The sequence below is a fragment of the Sarcophilus harrisii genome, chromosome 2 (assembly GCF_902635505.1).
Source record: "Sarcophilus harrisii chromosome 2, mSarHar1.11, whole genome shotgun sequence".
NCBI classification, from domain to species: Eukaryota; Metazoa; Chordata; class Mammalia; order Dasyuromorphia; family Dasyuridae; genus Sarcophilus; species Sarcophilus harrisii.
In genome coordinates this window covers 377463409-377480239 of record NC_045427.1, presented here as the reverse complement: position 1 = coordinate 377480239, position 16831 = coordinate 377463409, and the positions used below count along the sequence as shown (strand labels likewise).

The following is a 16831-nucleotide window of genomic DNA, read 5'->3' as shown; positions in this document are numbered from 1 at the left end:
CAAATTGTGGATCATATGCCAAGGATTGTATCATCTCTAGTCATGCCATAGAATTGTAAGTAGAAATCCTTTCCTTCATCTAATCTGCTTAACCACCCTGCCTCCATCAGGGACCTAGATAAGCCAGAGTATCAAAGTCTCTAGATCCCATGTAGCCCACAACACTCTCAAGTAGCCAAACCTGAATAAAATGTAGTTGGGAAATATTTCACAAAATAAATAAAAATACAACAAAATACAAATAACATTCTGTTTTAAAACTAAGTCAATACATGACCCAGAGGATGGGTTAGTGACTCCTGTTTCTATTTGAATTTGACATGGCTGTTCTTCTGCAATTCTATTTCATAACTCACATTATATTTTAGGTACAGATAAATAATTAAAATGAGAGAGAGCATGGTAGAATGGATTGAGTATTAGAAATGGAGTCAAGAACACATAATTTCAAAACTTGCCTCAAATGCTTACTAAATAGGTAACTCAATAAATTTCTCTTCTTTAAACCTCAGCTTCCTCAACTGTAAAATGGGAATAATAACAGCATCTACTTTGTAGCATGGTACAGGACAAAGGAATCAGAAATTAAAAGACTACAAAGAAAATAAAAGAAACAGGCTACAGAGAAAAGAAGGAATATGTTTGTTAAATGTATAGGTTTTAAAAAGCATGATCTTTTGACAGTCAAAGTTTCATGTCCCAATCAATATTTACCATTTACTATTCCACAAATCAACAAGCATCAAACACTAGCATGTATGGAATTTTTAAATAGGTAAAAAAAAATGTCAAAATTTTCCTAGAAATAACTTTTTGAAATCTCAGGATCCTCATTTGTGAAGAAAAAGGAAAAAAAAAAAACTCTCAAGCAGCCATTTATTGAAGGGATAAGGTTAGAGAATGCCTATACTCATGAGCCACTAATAAGCAAAGGCAAAATATGTCTTCAGGGGCAAAAGTCCAGCAAATTAATTTTCTGCCAGTAGTCATATCACTAAGGACATCTTGAAGGCTGCATCCTTAGAACATTAGCACTTTCTGACATTCATATAAAGGGCTCATTGAAGGGCTTAAAGAAATGTGCCTCCTCCCTCTTCAATCTAGAGTGGCCGTTTTGCTCTCTCAGACTTTGGCAAATGGCTCTAGGAATAAGAGCTCCATTTATTTCCATGCACTTCTGACTTCAGTGCTCAAAAGTGTGCCTGGTTATTAACCGTCTCGTTTAAACCCAGGGCTTTTCATTTGGAAACCACTTATCGCCTACTTCATTTAGAGGAAAGATTTCAAGAGGACCCATTGTTCCCTGTTTATGGGTAGTGAAGAAAGGTGAATATTTCACAGTTTAAATGAAAAGGGAAGGAAAGAAAATATATACTTTAAATTTAAGAAATATCAATCATGCCTTTGATACAAGACTGGTTTAGATATTTAGTTTTTTTTTTTTTCTTTCCCTCCATTTCTCTGGCTTTCATTTGAATTTCCTTAGCAAGTAAAAAGTTGGAAGCTAGTGATTTATCCTATTTAGATGAGTGATTATTTTCATGAGTACCTTATATTTATTCACTTTCCCATTTTGTTTTCAACATCTAATACTTTTCATCTATATTAATTTTCAGATTTAGAAATGAATGTTAATTGCTTAAATATGCATAAAAGCTAGATTCAATGTCCAAACCATTATATTGTCCATCAAATCAATAATAATAGCTAATAGTTAAATGGAACTTTAAGTTTTGCAAAGTGCTTTATAATTATCATTATCATCTCTTTTAAACTTCACAACAGGTGAGGTTTTAACCACACAATAGGTGCCATTATTATCCTTACTTTACAAATGAAAAAAATTGAAGCAGAGGTTAAGTGACTTGATCAGATTCATATAACTAGTAAATGTACAAGGCAGAATTTCAACTTGGCTTCTTGATTTTAAGTCCTGTGCTCTGCCCACTGTACCTCCTAAATGTCAAATGACTGAATCATAGGAATAAAGTTTGAAGTTCCAAATGGATTCCCTAATATCATAATGCCTTATTTCTACATAGAATTGTAAAGAAAGTTAAAGATTATGCAAAGTGGGCCCATCTGGACAAGTCTTTGGGAGAGTTTAGTCTATAATTTTTCCATTGAAATAAATATGGAAGCAATTATGTGTAGGGGAGTGGGGCAAGTGGGTGGAAATCAATTTCAACATTAAGAAATTGCTCTCTACCAAGTTCCATAATTATTTTTCCCTGATATTATAGATTCCACTGGTTTAACTTTACCTTCTGATTTTCAGGGAGAAACAAGGACTTTTTGGAGTTGATCCCTCATATCTTAGGAGGAGACTGCTTTTATTCTTGCAGAAGGGGAAGCTAAGTTTCATTGTTGGTGTCTCTTTGCATGATGCTAACTAGTTGCTCTATAGCACCCCGCATGGTTCCAGCCCATTAACCCGGACACAACAGCTTGATGAATTAATGCTTATGTAGGCACAGTTGGCAGCTTCTAATTAAATAATTATGGCTAAGCAGCTGCACAGAAACAGTAATGTACCCTAGAAAGCCAGCTGTCAATTTTATTGGTCCTAAGATGGAGGAAGAGTTAAAATTTAGCTATGAAAATTGGGTATGAAGGAGAAGGATCTCACATGTGAGATACAGGCTGCACTGTAGAAAGAACCTCCCTGTTTATGTTAGCTTGCCCATAGAGAAATGGAAAGCAAACAGCTCTTCTACTATCTCCCAGCAACCAGCCAAGAAGGAAGCCATCATATGGCTATGGGAAAAGAGGCTGCTTTCCAAAGCAATGGAGGGGCGAGACTTTTATAAACCCCAAGTACCAATCCACACATAGGCAAAAATACATATCCCATTTCTTTGATCTCAATTTGAGTTGGAAGAATAATTTTGAAAAATTCCTTATGATTTCTTGTTACATTTCTTCTGAATATGTCTTTATTACAAGATATTTCTCTCCTAAGTATGCCCAGGAGTATTTCTTTCATTCAACTAAAGCTTTTAAAATACCTTGATTTCAAATCTTAGCATTAAAGTGCTATAAATAGCATGGCCTTCTTTTGACCTGTAACTAATATTTTTGATGTGGTTTTCAAATAACAGTTTTTGTTATGAGAAAATCTAAGTCCTGATGCCAAGGGAACTTTTTTTAAAGAAAGTGGAGGAGAGTAGTGAGTAATTTCTTCAGTGAAGGGTATTCCATGTGTATAAAGTCTTTCTGCCATGCAGATTGGCAACTATCTGGAACTTATAGTTTAGAGAGATGCCTTGAGAACTGAGAAATCAAGTGGTCTTCCCAACCACTCATAGCTAATATGTATTAAAGATAAACCTTAAATCCTGCTCTTCCTCCATACAAGGCCAGGTCTCTATCCATTATGCCATTTTGCCTTCCTAGGGGATTTTGGGGAAGCTTAATCAGTCAAGACCCTATGGCCATATTTTCACCATTAGAAATTTTGCCTGAGGAAAAATATAGCAGTGCCAGGCTGCTGAGCTCTATCAGGCAGAAAGTCATGGGCTCCTGATAGAGGCCCCAAATAGGGTCATTGGACCACATAATGTTGTTATTACACATCAGTGCACTCTTGCCCTGATACATAATTTCATTCTTCACTACCTGTTGGCATCTCTGGGTCTTTTCAGTATTATCTTTGAGAAACCATCCACCAAATAACAAGGCCTCAAAGGAGAATCAAGGTTATTATTGTCCTCTTCACCAAGTCTCTAAATGGATAAATGCTGCTATAAAAAAAAAGACTGGGTTCAATAAAGGCAGGTGCCAAGCCTTCTTTTCAGTTCTTCAAAATTGTAAGAAATAGAAAATAACCTCCTTGGATTTTTGAATCACAAAAATTACAGATTCAGTTTGTAAACAGGGGGGAAATTTTTTTTAAAGGATCTGCTCTAGACTGCTAAAAATGTAATACTTAAGAACTTGAATTTAGATGATTTCTAAGCCAGTTAAAATCAACATTTAGCACTAGTAGCTCACTATGCAGGTCAGTGTATTTTCAGTTACCAGTTTAGGTAGGCTTGTAGTTCCTAGTTTATTTGAAGTAAATATTAGCTCATCACAGAAAGTATTGTCGCTTCAAAGTCTTGAATTAGCCAAAAAGAACTGACTGCCAAATAGTCTCATTAAAAACATTCGATATGATGGTTTCATTTTGCTTTTTCCTTCCCTGTTTGTATTTATATCAACTCAGCAGTGTGAAAGTGCCTGAATGAGATTGACTCTTCTCAAAGACCTATTACCTTTTGCAAGAAATTTCTGTTGAAGATTGTTAATAATTAAGTCTGCAGGGCATTTGGTGGTGGTTAGGATTTGAGAAAGGGAGAAATAATGCTGCTATTGCTGCTGCCACAGTTGTAATATCATAGAAAAAATCATAAGAGTCAAAGAGTGTTATAGAAAACAAGAAAGAAGAGAGAAAGAGAGAGAGAGAGACAGACAGACAGACAGAGACAGAGACAGAGAGAGGGATCCCACCATATTTCAGTCTTGGTGAGAGATAAGGGGGACATTTGGCAGTCTATACTGCCATCTAGCCTGGACCACACCACTTAGTTCAGCTCAGTTTATGTTTTTAAAGCCCACAATTAAGCCAAATCCTCCGCAACCTACTTATTATTAGACAGAGATTTGGGGGAATAAGATAAAATGCTTAAAAAATTGTCAGCATCACCTTTGAAACCCTATCAGTCCTATTAAGTAAGCTACTCCATAAAAAACCTACCACCTTCTATGTATTAAGTTTAACTTTGCAAATCAAGAAAACATAAGCAGCTAGTAAAAGCCATACTTATTTCCTATTATGCATGTTACCTGTATTAAGGTTCTTTAGCATCTTTTGATCCTGGGGCTTTAGAGCAAGTCATGATCTTAATAAAAAATGAATAAAAGTTTACCTTTTGAAAGACATGGTGGCAGAAGGTACAACCTCTGACACTCTATGTAGAATTCAAGGCTGAAGAATCCTAGGACATTATACCTTGGACGATGAACTGAAAACTTTGATGCTCTCAAACTCCGCAAGATAGAACTGATTTACATACCAATAGACAGACCCAAGAAGACTCTGAAAAACCTCGTGTACTTACGGTAGAAGACATATTCAGTGTAGCTGGACCAGATCTTGTCATCTGTGTACTGATTGACAAAAGAAGCTGTCACTGAGGAATTACAGGCCACCATGTGGAATCCACACTCTGACAACATATCAAAAGCCCTTTCCAGATGTTTGAACTTGAGATAAAATCTGGAAGTGTATCTCTCTGGAGCACGGTCTGGATCTCTGCTCTCATTTAAAGTTTCTCCAAAGACCTCTTTTGCTAAGGAAATTCTTCCACAAACCAAAATCCGTGGAACTCTCCGAAACTTGGCATCTGCCTGACCCTCTCGGCCCATGGTGCATGACCCTCGATATCCAACAGTTATAAAACCCCACTTACGGTCAGCAGGGAGTAGGGATGAGGGTGGACATATTCTTGTGTCACTCCCTTGGGACATATCCTCAAAATCACTATGGCAGTATTCATCTGGGCTTTGCTTAATCTCATCAGGTGTCAAGAGTTTGACCAAATCTGGTAGCTGGAAATATTCAGCTTCCCTTTTCAGTCTGCCCCTTTCCGGAAAGTGATCAGGCAGGACCACCTGCCTGTCCCTGAGATAGTCCAGAATGTAGCGAAACAAGAATCCATCTCTGTCAATGAAGAATCTTCCTTTGGAGTCCTTGGCTAGGTCATTAGCAGTGTCTCTCTTGGGAGAAAACATTTTCCACAGAAGAGAGTGAGGGATACTTACTAAGGTGGAATGGCGAGTGAAATAAACTTGGCCCCCAACATTCAGTTCCACAACCTCAGGGAAGGAGTTGGGAACTGTCCCTTGTTCTTTTGAAAGATAGTAACTTCTGCAATTTCCACTCAGAGCCATTGTCTTTTACTTAGTTTTCAAAGGTATAATCCAATGGAATTATAATCTAATCCTTTGCATCAGTTTAGTTGAGAGTGAGGAGAAGGATTCCACAAATTTAAAAGAATCTCTTTTTTTCTCCAATATATTCTACAAGAAACAAAAAAAAATTTAAAAATTAGAATTGCCCACAGGTGAATATTACTAATACAGGAAAAGTAGCTGAAACCCTAACTGGTGGTATACAGTTACTTCATGGAATGTAATCAACTCATCTACATCATATCTTCCATCAACCTTAGACTGCAAGGTCACGCCAAGCCTACAATTATTCATGAGTATGTCTGGAGGGGGAAAGGTAAAAATTATTTCCTCAAACATTAGAAGTCGGAAAGATCGAAAGTAGAAGAGAGACAGGATGAGAAAAAGAAGAGGAAAAGAGGAAGAGAAAGGAAGAGAAAGAGGAGAAGAAAGAAGAAAAGAGAAATACAAAGCATAAAGCAAGAAGAGGAAGAGGACGAGGAGGAAGAAGAGGAGGAGAATTCAGATGAGGAGGGTAAAGGGGGAGGAGATGAGGAAGAAGAGGAGGAGAGGAGGATGAAGACAAGGAGGGAGAAAAAGGAGGATAGGAGCAGGCAGAGGAGGAAGAAGAAGGAGAAAGAGGAGGAGGAAGAAGAAAAGGGAAAAAAGAGAGGTAGAAATATAAATTTATATAAACCCAGAAAGCACATATTTCAGCCATGCTTCAACTCAAATTGTGCATCTCAAATGATATTTGAATTCTTGCATATTCACCTCCCCCTTTAGCAGTGATTAATGAATACATGCATATTTATAATTCTGCATATAAAAGAACAGATATTTCAACTTTTTAAAAGATACTTGGTTTCAAGCTGGACAGGAGAGGCAAGCAACCTAAAAGCTTACCTTAGTGAGAGTCTGAGACCCAGTTCTTGTGAAGGAATACCCATTTGCAAAGCAATCTGAATTTACAGCTACACTGAGTCCAGTTCATATCAAATCCCAATCAGGAAAAGAACAGAGACATCAATGAAAAGTGCCAAGAGATATACTCTTGGAGAGAAAAAATCCACTTCCAATCTCAAGTTAAAACAAGTCACAGAAAGTTGACGGTGGTGGGTTATGGGGAGGGGGAAGAGGGAAAGCAAAACAATAATAATCAAAACCTCCCCTAAAAAAAACCAACAACAATAATAATAATAATCCGTAAAATGAGAGTTGCAGGAGGGACCTTGGTTCACAAGATTTCCAGAAACCCTAGAATCAGAAAGAAAGCCAGCCTTGTTTTGATGAGATCCCAGATAGTCATCCTACCTGCCAGCAAGGGCAAATAGGCTCCCATGTTCCCAGCAAGGTTGTGAGAGGGCCAGCCTGCAGCAAGAGAGAAGGCAGGCTGGCTAAGGCGGCTGAGTTGTTTGGCTGACTCTCTCCCTCCGCGGCTCTGTCTGCTGAGCTGGGTGGCTCCACAGTTCCCAGTGCAGTTCAGATGCTGTTGTTTCAGCAGTGCAGGCAAGAAACCATCCAGGGAAATGACTATTACATCATCTTAAAGGAATATGGCTTTGAGAAAGCAGAGGGACCTCGGTTTTGCATTCTACTTTGTGACAGGTTGTTGGGAATGAAAGGAAGGACAAATACTCTGATCCAGCAGTAGACAGCAGCCCCAGCAAAGCACTTGGAAGCTTCAGACAGGGAGACTGCACTCACTTCACTATTAACTTATATTTAATCCCTGGTAGAGCAAAATAGATTTATACAGATTTAGCCTCTTTTTCTTCTTTTCTTTTCTTTCTTTCTTTCTCTCCTGTCTTTTTTTCCTCCCTTGCCCCTTTCTCTTTCTTTCTTTTTCTTTCTCTCTCTCTTCTTCTTTCTTTTTCTTTCTTTTTCTTTCCCTCTCTTCTTCTTTCCCTCTCTTCTTCTTCTTCTTCTTCTTCTTCTTCTTCTTCTTCTTCTTCTTCTTCTTCTTCTTCTTCTTCTTCTTCTTCTTCTTCTTCTTTTCCTTCCTCCTCCTCTTCCTTTTTCTTTTTCTTCCTTTTCCTCCTCCCTCCTCCTCCTCCTCCTCTTCTTCTTCCTCCTCCTTCTTTTTCTTCCTCTTCCTCCTCCCTTCTCTTCGTCCTCGTTTTCTTCCTCCTCCTCTTTCTCTTCCTCCTCCTCATCCTTCCTCTTCCCCCTTGGCTGCCCTCAGTGTGACATCACAGTCATTCTATTGTCTGGCAGCCTGCTCTGGAAGAACAAGCAGAAGCCCAGAAGTGGGGCTCCCATCCTGCCCCTCAAGCTGGCTTCCCCTATGACACTTGTCCCTCACGCTGGCTGACCCTAAGGCACTTAACAAACAATGCCTCCCATGAGATGCAGACACCTATAAGGTACTTTATAGCTCCCTTTCTTGACTTGCCCTCTCCTCTTCCCTCTCCTCCTCCTTCTTCCTCCTCCTCCTCCTTTTTCCTCCTCTTCTTCCTCCTCCTCCTCCTTCTTCCTCCTCTTCTTCCTCCTTCTCCTCCTCCTGCTCTTTCTTTCTCCTCCTCCTCCTCCTCCTCCTCTTCCTCTTTTTCCTCCTTCTTCTTTTTCTTCCCACAGTTAATATAAACACAGGTGATTTTTTTATTTGAAAACAAGCTACAGGCAAGTCTTTTCATATGATTTGAATTTCTGCTTGAAGGGAAAAAATATATATATATATATGTGTGTGTGTGTGTGTGTGTGTGTGTGTGTGTGTGTGTGTGTGTGTATAGCTCTGTGGTAAGTTCTCTACCTGGTTTTGATGACATATGCTTACAGTATTGCCTCCCCCCATAATGATACAAAAAATGAAGGGGATTTTTTTATTCAAAAGTATCTAATTCATAGTCTCTCAAATCTCAAAATCAACAAAGAGAAAATAAGCATTATTTGAACTAAAAAGTAAAGAGCTGGACAGAAACAACAAATGTTTTTTTTTTCTTATTTGTTAAAAATTTTCCACCTGAACATTTTCTAAGGTATCCCTCAGAGTCAATAATCATTGTGAACCCCCCACAATTTATCTCAGTATGACTTTGGATGAAGCCTCCATCCCCATCCCTAAGATATTATTGTTTCTGTTCCCTTGAGAGTACTCTTAAGTGCATCATTAGAGTTTTAGGAAATTTCTTCCAGAGCAACATAATACATATAAGAAACTGCAGTCAGTTTTGACTGCCAGTCAATAATGGCCCGTCTATAATGCTTACAGTAATTCATATCCATTTCCCTTTTTTAAAAGCTAATGTGCTTTATAGCTCATATGACTGAAAAGAATACCTTATTTTATATGAATAATAAATGTAGTATTTCAAACACTCATTCAAAACGGGTCCTCAAGAAAGGGACAAAAAAGAAAATATACATTAACTAAATTTCACATGGAATATTCATTACTCTTTATTTCTTGACCAAAGAAATCACTTGATGTTATCATATTGGGAAAATTAAAAACAAAATCCAGCAAACTAAAGTAAAATAATAATAACAAAAACCCACAACAATAACAAAAATCCAGCACGAGTCAGTTTGTTGGTTAATTACTTTCCTTTCTGATAATCAAAGGTCTATGTTCATGCTGAGAATCAATTAACTCTTCATCACTTGATTTTACTTAATTTCTTCAACATTTAACCTGTTTGGGCTTCAAATACAATTTTCCTAATGTTCTGCTCAAGGAAAGCAGCTTTTCTATTTAGTGCGCTTATGGCTCCATCTAGTGGCTCTATTTTCTATAAACGGAAAGCTGTGGCTGCTTGCTTCTTCTCTAGCTTGAGAGAATACAGATTTTCATTTACTTTCTTTTCCATTTTAATAAAGATTTCATTTTATGTCATCTCAATTCTAAACCAGATAAATTTCAATTACTATTTCTTTTCTCTCCTAACCAAGGAATCAAAGATATTTGATGTAATTCAGTGGAAAGAACTTGAACCTTAGTTCAGAATCCTAGCTTTCCCCTATTTTCCACATTATGGTAATAATCAATGTGTGCCAGGCTAGTTGAATTGTCCCCATACTTATAGAGTGATTCTGTGGGAGGCTTTTAGGACAGGGAGCATAATACAGTGGAAAGAATGTTAGACTTAGTATCCAAAAATCTGGTTTCAAATCCTGCTTTTTCCCTTAAGCACCTTCCTCACCTTGGACCTCTAACTCATCTGAAAAATCAGGAGGTTAGAGCAGATGACTTATAAAGTCCTTAAGAATTCTAGATCCCATTCCTTGTCAACCCCATCCTTCCCCCCAAAAAGTGATTTTATTGTTACAAATAACTAGTTTTGTTTGTGTGATTTTGAGTCTTTGGCGAGGTAAAAGGTAAGAGGAAGGGATGTGGAGGATGGACTAATTGGGTCATGAAGAGTCAGATGTAATTGAAATAACTGACCAACAACTGAACAACAACCACAGATACCATTCTATCCACTGACTACTTAGATGAACTGAGACGAATGAGGCACAGGTCCAGAGAAAGAAAAGTCCCAGAATAGAAGAGTTAAAATGACTAGAAGGAAGTTTGGGATCACCTTATCTACTTCTCTCCTAAGGAAGGTCTCCTACCTCCTATTTCAATGCTTATCCTATGTCTCTACTCAAAAAAGGGGGAGGAGGGTTTGTAAAAATATGCTATAAGCACAAATTTGGTTGATATACTTTTTTATTTAAAAATAAAAAAAAAAAACATGGTTTGCCTTATTCATTGACTCTTTATCAAACATTTGATATTGTGCAACCAACTAAACCTATTTAGCAACTATTTACATCTGAATTAATTTCTATCCATCACAAAAAATTATATATTTTTTCAATCAGTCCCTACAAGTCTCCATCTGGATTCTTTGTTTATCCATACATTCTCATTCACTTTGCCTGTTATGTGGTCACAATTATTGTTTCATAAAGGTGTTTCCAAATTTCTTTATATTACTCATATTTGTGATTCTTGATGAGAAGTGTGGCACAGTAGAGAGAATATCGTAGTTAGATGAAGGAAGACATGGATTTGAATTTTATGTCAGATAGTTATCACCTCCTTGACACTGGACAAGCATCTCTCTATGCATCAATTTCCTCATCTATGAAACAGTAATAAAAAATAACATCTGTTTCATAGGAATGTTGTGAGGCTCCAACCATCTAATTTATATAAAATGCTTTGTAAATCTTAAAGCACAACATAAATGTGAGCTACTCTTAATGACATTATAGCTTTCCATTATGATAACACACAATAATTTAACCATTCCTCTGTTTTTAAAATGTAGTTTGCTTCCAGTGCAATATATTTGTTTTATATATTTATAATTATATAAAATATAGTTATGGAATTCTCTGAGCAAATAAATTCTTTTATTTTTGATAACACTTTCAAGGTATGGTCTCAACAATGCTATTTTGGGGCAATAGTTGCTCAATTTAAAAGGATTATCACATGAAATTAAATTGATAGAACAAACATTGTTATTCTTTTACCCAAAATACCCAGAATTAAGGTAAAAGAAAAGAGTCTTTAAGCTAGTTGTAACTTTTTTTTTTGTTTAAAAAAAAAAAAACAAAAACAAAATGAAGATAGATGTATATCATCCTATTTGTAGTCTCTGTTCATTCTTACTCCTTTCAGTTTCAAAGATTCAGCCATTGAAAAATGAGTTGAGAGAGAGATAATGGACTTAGAGGACCCAATAGGAAACCTAACAAAAGGATTACAATGACCCTAAAGTGAATGAATGTAAGGAAGTTTCCTGTGAGCTAGGAGATTTGGTGGCTTAGCCTGAGGCTAGACAGTAAGACTAGAATATATTCTTGTCTTTTATGTCAGCCTCACACCATTTATAACCACACCCCAGAATTCTATGAATCCCTTCTTTAACTATCAGGTAGGATCAAGGATATTTCATTGACCTTTTTAAATATATATGCTTTCCTTTCTTCTTTAAGGATTGATAATCAGCTTAAGAACTGCTATTACAAAGTATATAACAGTCTATCATCCTATGGCTCTGTTCAAACTACTTAGTCATATGCTGCTTAAGCCAGTGTTAACATTGCCTGGCCACTTCTCACAATCTTCATTCATTTTAACTTCACTTCCTTCCATATCCCAGTCCTATTCTATTTTACATTTTACATTCTATTTTACATGTATTATTAACAAACCATACTTCATATTAGACTTTTGTTCTCACACATACATATATATATACATCTATATACAAACACTAATTATTTTGTATATACCATGCATTTAGTTTTCTTTTGACATATTGTCCCAATATAATGTCCTAATAAAATATAAAATTCATTTAGGCCAGGGATTATTTTGGTTTGGTTTGGTTTGGTTTTTGTTTGTTTGTTTGTTTTAATTTCCTGGCATATAGGGGGTGCTTAATGAGCATTATTGAGTGAATGAATAAAGGAATTAATGAAACTACTGAAGTTTTTCCCCTTAAATAATTATGTAATGTAATGAATGGTATTAAGGGTGTGCTGGTAAAATATATAGCAACTGGATCTAAGAGGAAATGTCCACATGGACACACTCTTAACTGTAATCTCTGTATTACTTTTTCTCTATCATCTTCTTAAGTCTAAACAATCAACAAAACAATAAATCAAGTCCCTGTTTGAAGTCATTATTGATTTCTAAGATGTAAATACTCATATTGGAAATTTATCACCTACCTCTCATAAGCTAGTTCTAGCTAGCTCCAGCACATCCCAGGACAGTATATTCAGTCCGAAAGCCTAGGAATTTATAACATCTGATTCCTGTTAAGGAGACACATGGTGAAAATCCAATGAATTCGAGAAGGGAAATCTTTTTTCTGCTTTGTTAAAGTCTGAGTATATATCAGGAGAATGCACTGAAAAATTCTGTACTAGGATGAAATTATTTTTATCTTCCCTTTCTGAAAGGCACCTTCTTTTTCTGGTTTCTTAGTTCCCAAGTACTCAGTACTATAATGGTTGCTGTTGTAAATCCTTTACATTTGCATAGCACTTTATAGTTTGTAAAGTGATTTTACATACATTATCTCCCTTGATTTTCCCAGCAACCTTGTGAAGTAGACTGAGTACTCATCCCTGATTCCTATTATCAGAAATCATAGTTTAATCTCCATATTTTCTTCTGTTCAGTTCTTACAAGACTATTTTATACTGCTTAATAATTATTGTCTAATTATTATAATTATTGACTTTATTGTTATGGTTTTCTATGCATGTATCTTCCCCTCACCCATAATTGTGATTCTTCCTATGTGGTCCCCAGAACAGCTAGGTGGCCCAGTAAATATAGACCTGGAGTCTTTGTGAGTTCAAATGTAGCCTCCCTAGCTGTGTGACCTTGAGCAAGTCACTTAACCTGTTTGTCTCAGTTTCCTCATCTATAAAAGGAGCAGGAGAAAGCCTGACTTATGGCCAGCCACTCCAATATCTTTGCCAAGAAAACCCTAAATGGGGTCACAAAGAGTTAAATGTGACTGAAACCACTCAACTACAATAAAACATAGACTTCACTGGGTGTATATCTTATTCAAGTGTTTCATTTTAAATCTCTTCTTCTACTTCATCATAGTGCCCTGCATATAATAACCATTTAATAATTATTTGTTGAATAAATGAACAAATGAATCAATGAATGTTACAAATGAAGAATATGAAGTTTAAAGTGATTTTGCTTGAGCCTTCAAAACTCTTAAGTGATAGAGCCAGAATTCAAACAGATCTGATTTCAAATCCAATGCCATGTCTACTAAAATATGAAACATCTGATGTCATCCCTCTGACTGTAACATTGCATTTCTTGTACTTTTCTCATTAGAAACATTTTGTAATCTATCTTCCCCAAGGAAAAATGAAATAATGAAAAAACTGAGATTTTTTTTAAAATCTTCAATTCAATGAAGTCTAAAGTATAAATTTCTCACTTCATTTTACTTGTTCAAAAAAAATCTGGCAAATATGAAAATTGTTTTCCATGATTTCACTTTTATGATTGATAAACTGCTTGCCTTCTCAGTGGGTAAGAGAAGTATGAAAGGGAGGTAGAGAATTTGGAACACAAAATATAAAAAGAAAACAATATTAAAAATAAATAAATAATATTCTAAAAACATCCATCAATCAAATCCTCAAGGATCCCTTCTCATTTAGAGAGGAGGCTTAATTAGCATAAAAGACAGAATAGTTTACTCCTTTGATTAAAAATTATTATCCCCAATGATTCACATAGATTAAATTAAAGAATCATTTTCCTACTGTAAATAAGGTAAATCCACCTCAATACAAAGAATCATAGTATCAGATTTAATAATCGAATGGACCTTGGAAGCCACCAAAACCCAAATTCTCCTAGAAAAAAACATGCAAATTTACCAAAACAAAGTAAAATCATTAAATTTATTGATGTACAATAAGCCTTAGAAGTGTTTATAGCTTTAAAATTTTAATATCTGGTATATCAGCTGCATTAGTTCACTGCATTACAATATTTGGCTTTAAGTTCATAAGATTTTGACATTACTTTTAATTAGGCATGAAACATTTTCACTATAATGAAAATTAAAAGCATCTTTTGCAAACACTTTATCTTTCCAACTCTAGACCTTATTGATAATACATAGGTTTTCAACTGATTTAAATCAAGTGAGTATCCAGGCTACTGAAATATTTTTCTCCAACTTTTGGATATAATTCTTAACTTTTTAAAATGTGTAGTTTAATGCAAAGTTGTGTTGTAGTACTCTGTTTCCATTAGGAATTTATATAATTCTAAAACAATTCTGCTACTTAGTATATCAATATAATACCCAATATATTCTTTCAATGGGAATAAGGTTTCCATTGGAAATATAATAAATAAGTAGAAAACAAACAATCTCCCACTTTCAGGATAGTCTCATGAAGAAACCCGTATCTTACAAGTTTACTTAAATTTGTGAAAATCTTTTGATATAACTTTGAATGAAAAAAAAGGTTTCATCATTTAAAATGACCATTTTCATTCTTGTAGACTTAAATATTCAACACTAAAGTATCATCTTGCTCAAGGCAAAAATTCCCCCCTTTTTGTAGCAATTGTTATAAGTCATTTTCTTTGGTACTCTTGTTATTCTTCCAAGTTCAGGAAGTCCATACCTAGGGTCAGCTACATGGCACAGTGGATAGAGCATCAATCAGTCTTGGAGTCAGGAGGACATGAGTTCAACTCCAGACTCAGTTATAGCTCTGTGACCCTGAGCAAGTCACATTATCTCACTCCTAAAAAAAATAAATAATAATAGTCACAAAGTAAGAAGTCTATTCTTAGAGGTAGAAAAATCCACAACACATCAAACTGCAAAATTCCTCTGAAGTTATCTGCTAATTTTCTCAGAAATTAATTGGGCTGCTTTAGAGCCATAGTTTGAACACTTTTCTGTGGTTTTAGTTTGTTTTGCCCAAGTTTCCCTTTGGCGGAGTCAGACTTATACTATTTCACTGTGAACTTAAGTGAATGAATGAATGAAGTATGTATTAAGTGCTTACTAGATACAAAGCATACTATTCTAAGTGCTTGAGATACAAGTAGAAAAAGTAAGATAGTCCCTTTCCTCAAAGACCTTCTCACAACCTAATGAAGCAACATATGTGGAAGATTTCAACTTCAAGTAAAATCTTTTGGTCCTTAAGTTAAAGTGGAAAAACACATGGTAACACCTCTTCTTTAATGTAATTTCTGCTGATTTTTGTTTATCATTTTCTGATGTTGAACAATTTGAAAATTCCAAGGACCTTGGTGACCAGAATTATTTTTCTATGTCTTCAAGAATTGTACCTGTATCACCTGGAGAAGCAGTTCTTAGGATGAATTTCTATAAGGGTTACTTACCAAAATGGCACATAGAAACAGTGAGTTGGAAACATTGCTGTTGGAAAAATTCTTGCCCTTTCTCCATCAAGATTTGGGGGGAAATAGTCATGATGCTGGAGGCAGTTTAATCTGACTGGAGCATATTTCCCTCTCTTTCTTCTCTAAGGTACCTTGCTGTTTTGGTTAGACTGACATTCATGTTCTTTGAATAGCAATTGCTAGTTAGTGGGGATGGACAGCCTCTCCACAGAAACAACATAATGGTTGTGAAGAAGGGACACCCCCCCCCCCAACTCTTGAAAATCCTTGAAGTGAAGGAAAAAATATCCTTCAACTCTGCCTCAATGAGGGACTTTGCCCAGGGGCAAACAGTTTCCTAGTTATGTGGGTGGGGTTGGCTCAGTCCTGAAACTCATTGAATTCAATTCAAATTCTAGCTGGAAGCTGAAACCCAGCTAGGAGCCAACTTGGGATTCCACCCAAGAGCAGCTTCAGTTTGTAGCCAAAGCCCCCTATTATAAAAGAGCCAAATTAAAATCTTCTCTTTGCAGAGGTTCCAAACATGCCAGCCCTATGCTTGGCACACCAAGGGCCTCTATCCACTGGAATACTCTTTCCAGTGCCATCCTCTTTTTACCCTCACCTATTTCCCTAACCAGACTTCCCTAACCTTACTTCCAATCCCCATAATAAACTTCTTTAATCAATCTAGGTTTTGGGGTCTGTAAATTCCTTTACAGAGAATCTCTGAGCCACCAGAAAAAGAGTCCCCAAAACTCCCTACCCTTATGTCGAATCCCAAGGGGTTTCAGGGGAGTCAAAACTCTCCATTTGGTTCCCTGAACCCCCGAACCTGCCACTAGATCTTATTTAACTCTCTGACAACCAGAAACTCTAATTTCATTTTGATTCCCTAAATCCAAACCTCATCAGTTGTGTAGATAGATGTTGGTTGTGAGGGCTGGGTAGAAGTAAGAGTATTAGTCTGAGGGAGGAGTACTAGTCTGATTTTGTTATGCCACAGTTCTCTTTAACTGTCCTGGC

The 16831-nt window shown here is 36.2% G+C and overlaps 1 protein-coding gene across 2 annotated transcripts in view; it reads right to left on the bottom strand.

Annotated features, from left to right (window-relative positions):
- KCTD16 (potassium channel tetramerization domain containing 16) overlaps positions 1-7771 on the bottom strand; it is a 314210-nt gene extending 306439 nt beyond the window's left edge. Inside the window, exons 1-2 of one of the 2 annotated variants that reach the window (XM_003756696.2) lie at positions 6841-7771; positions 5103-6063 (exon numbers count right to left, since the gene is read on the bottom strand). In XM_003756696.2, coding sequence (XP_003756744.1) covers positions 5103-5934 — 832 coding nt within the window. In that variant the 5' untranslated portion in view covers positions 5935-6063; positions 6841-7771. The remainder of the gene's footprint in view (positions 1-5102; positions 6064-6840) is intronic. The other variant, XM_031953475.1, reaches the window with a different exon arrangement.
- Positions 7772-16831: the final 9060 nt, after the last annotated feature.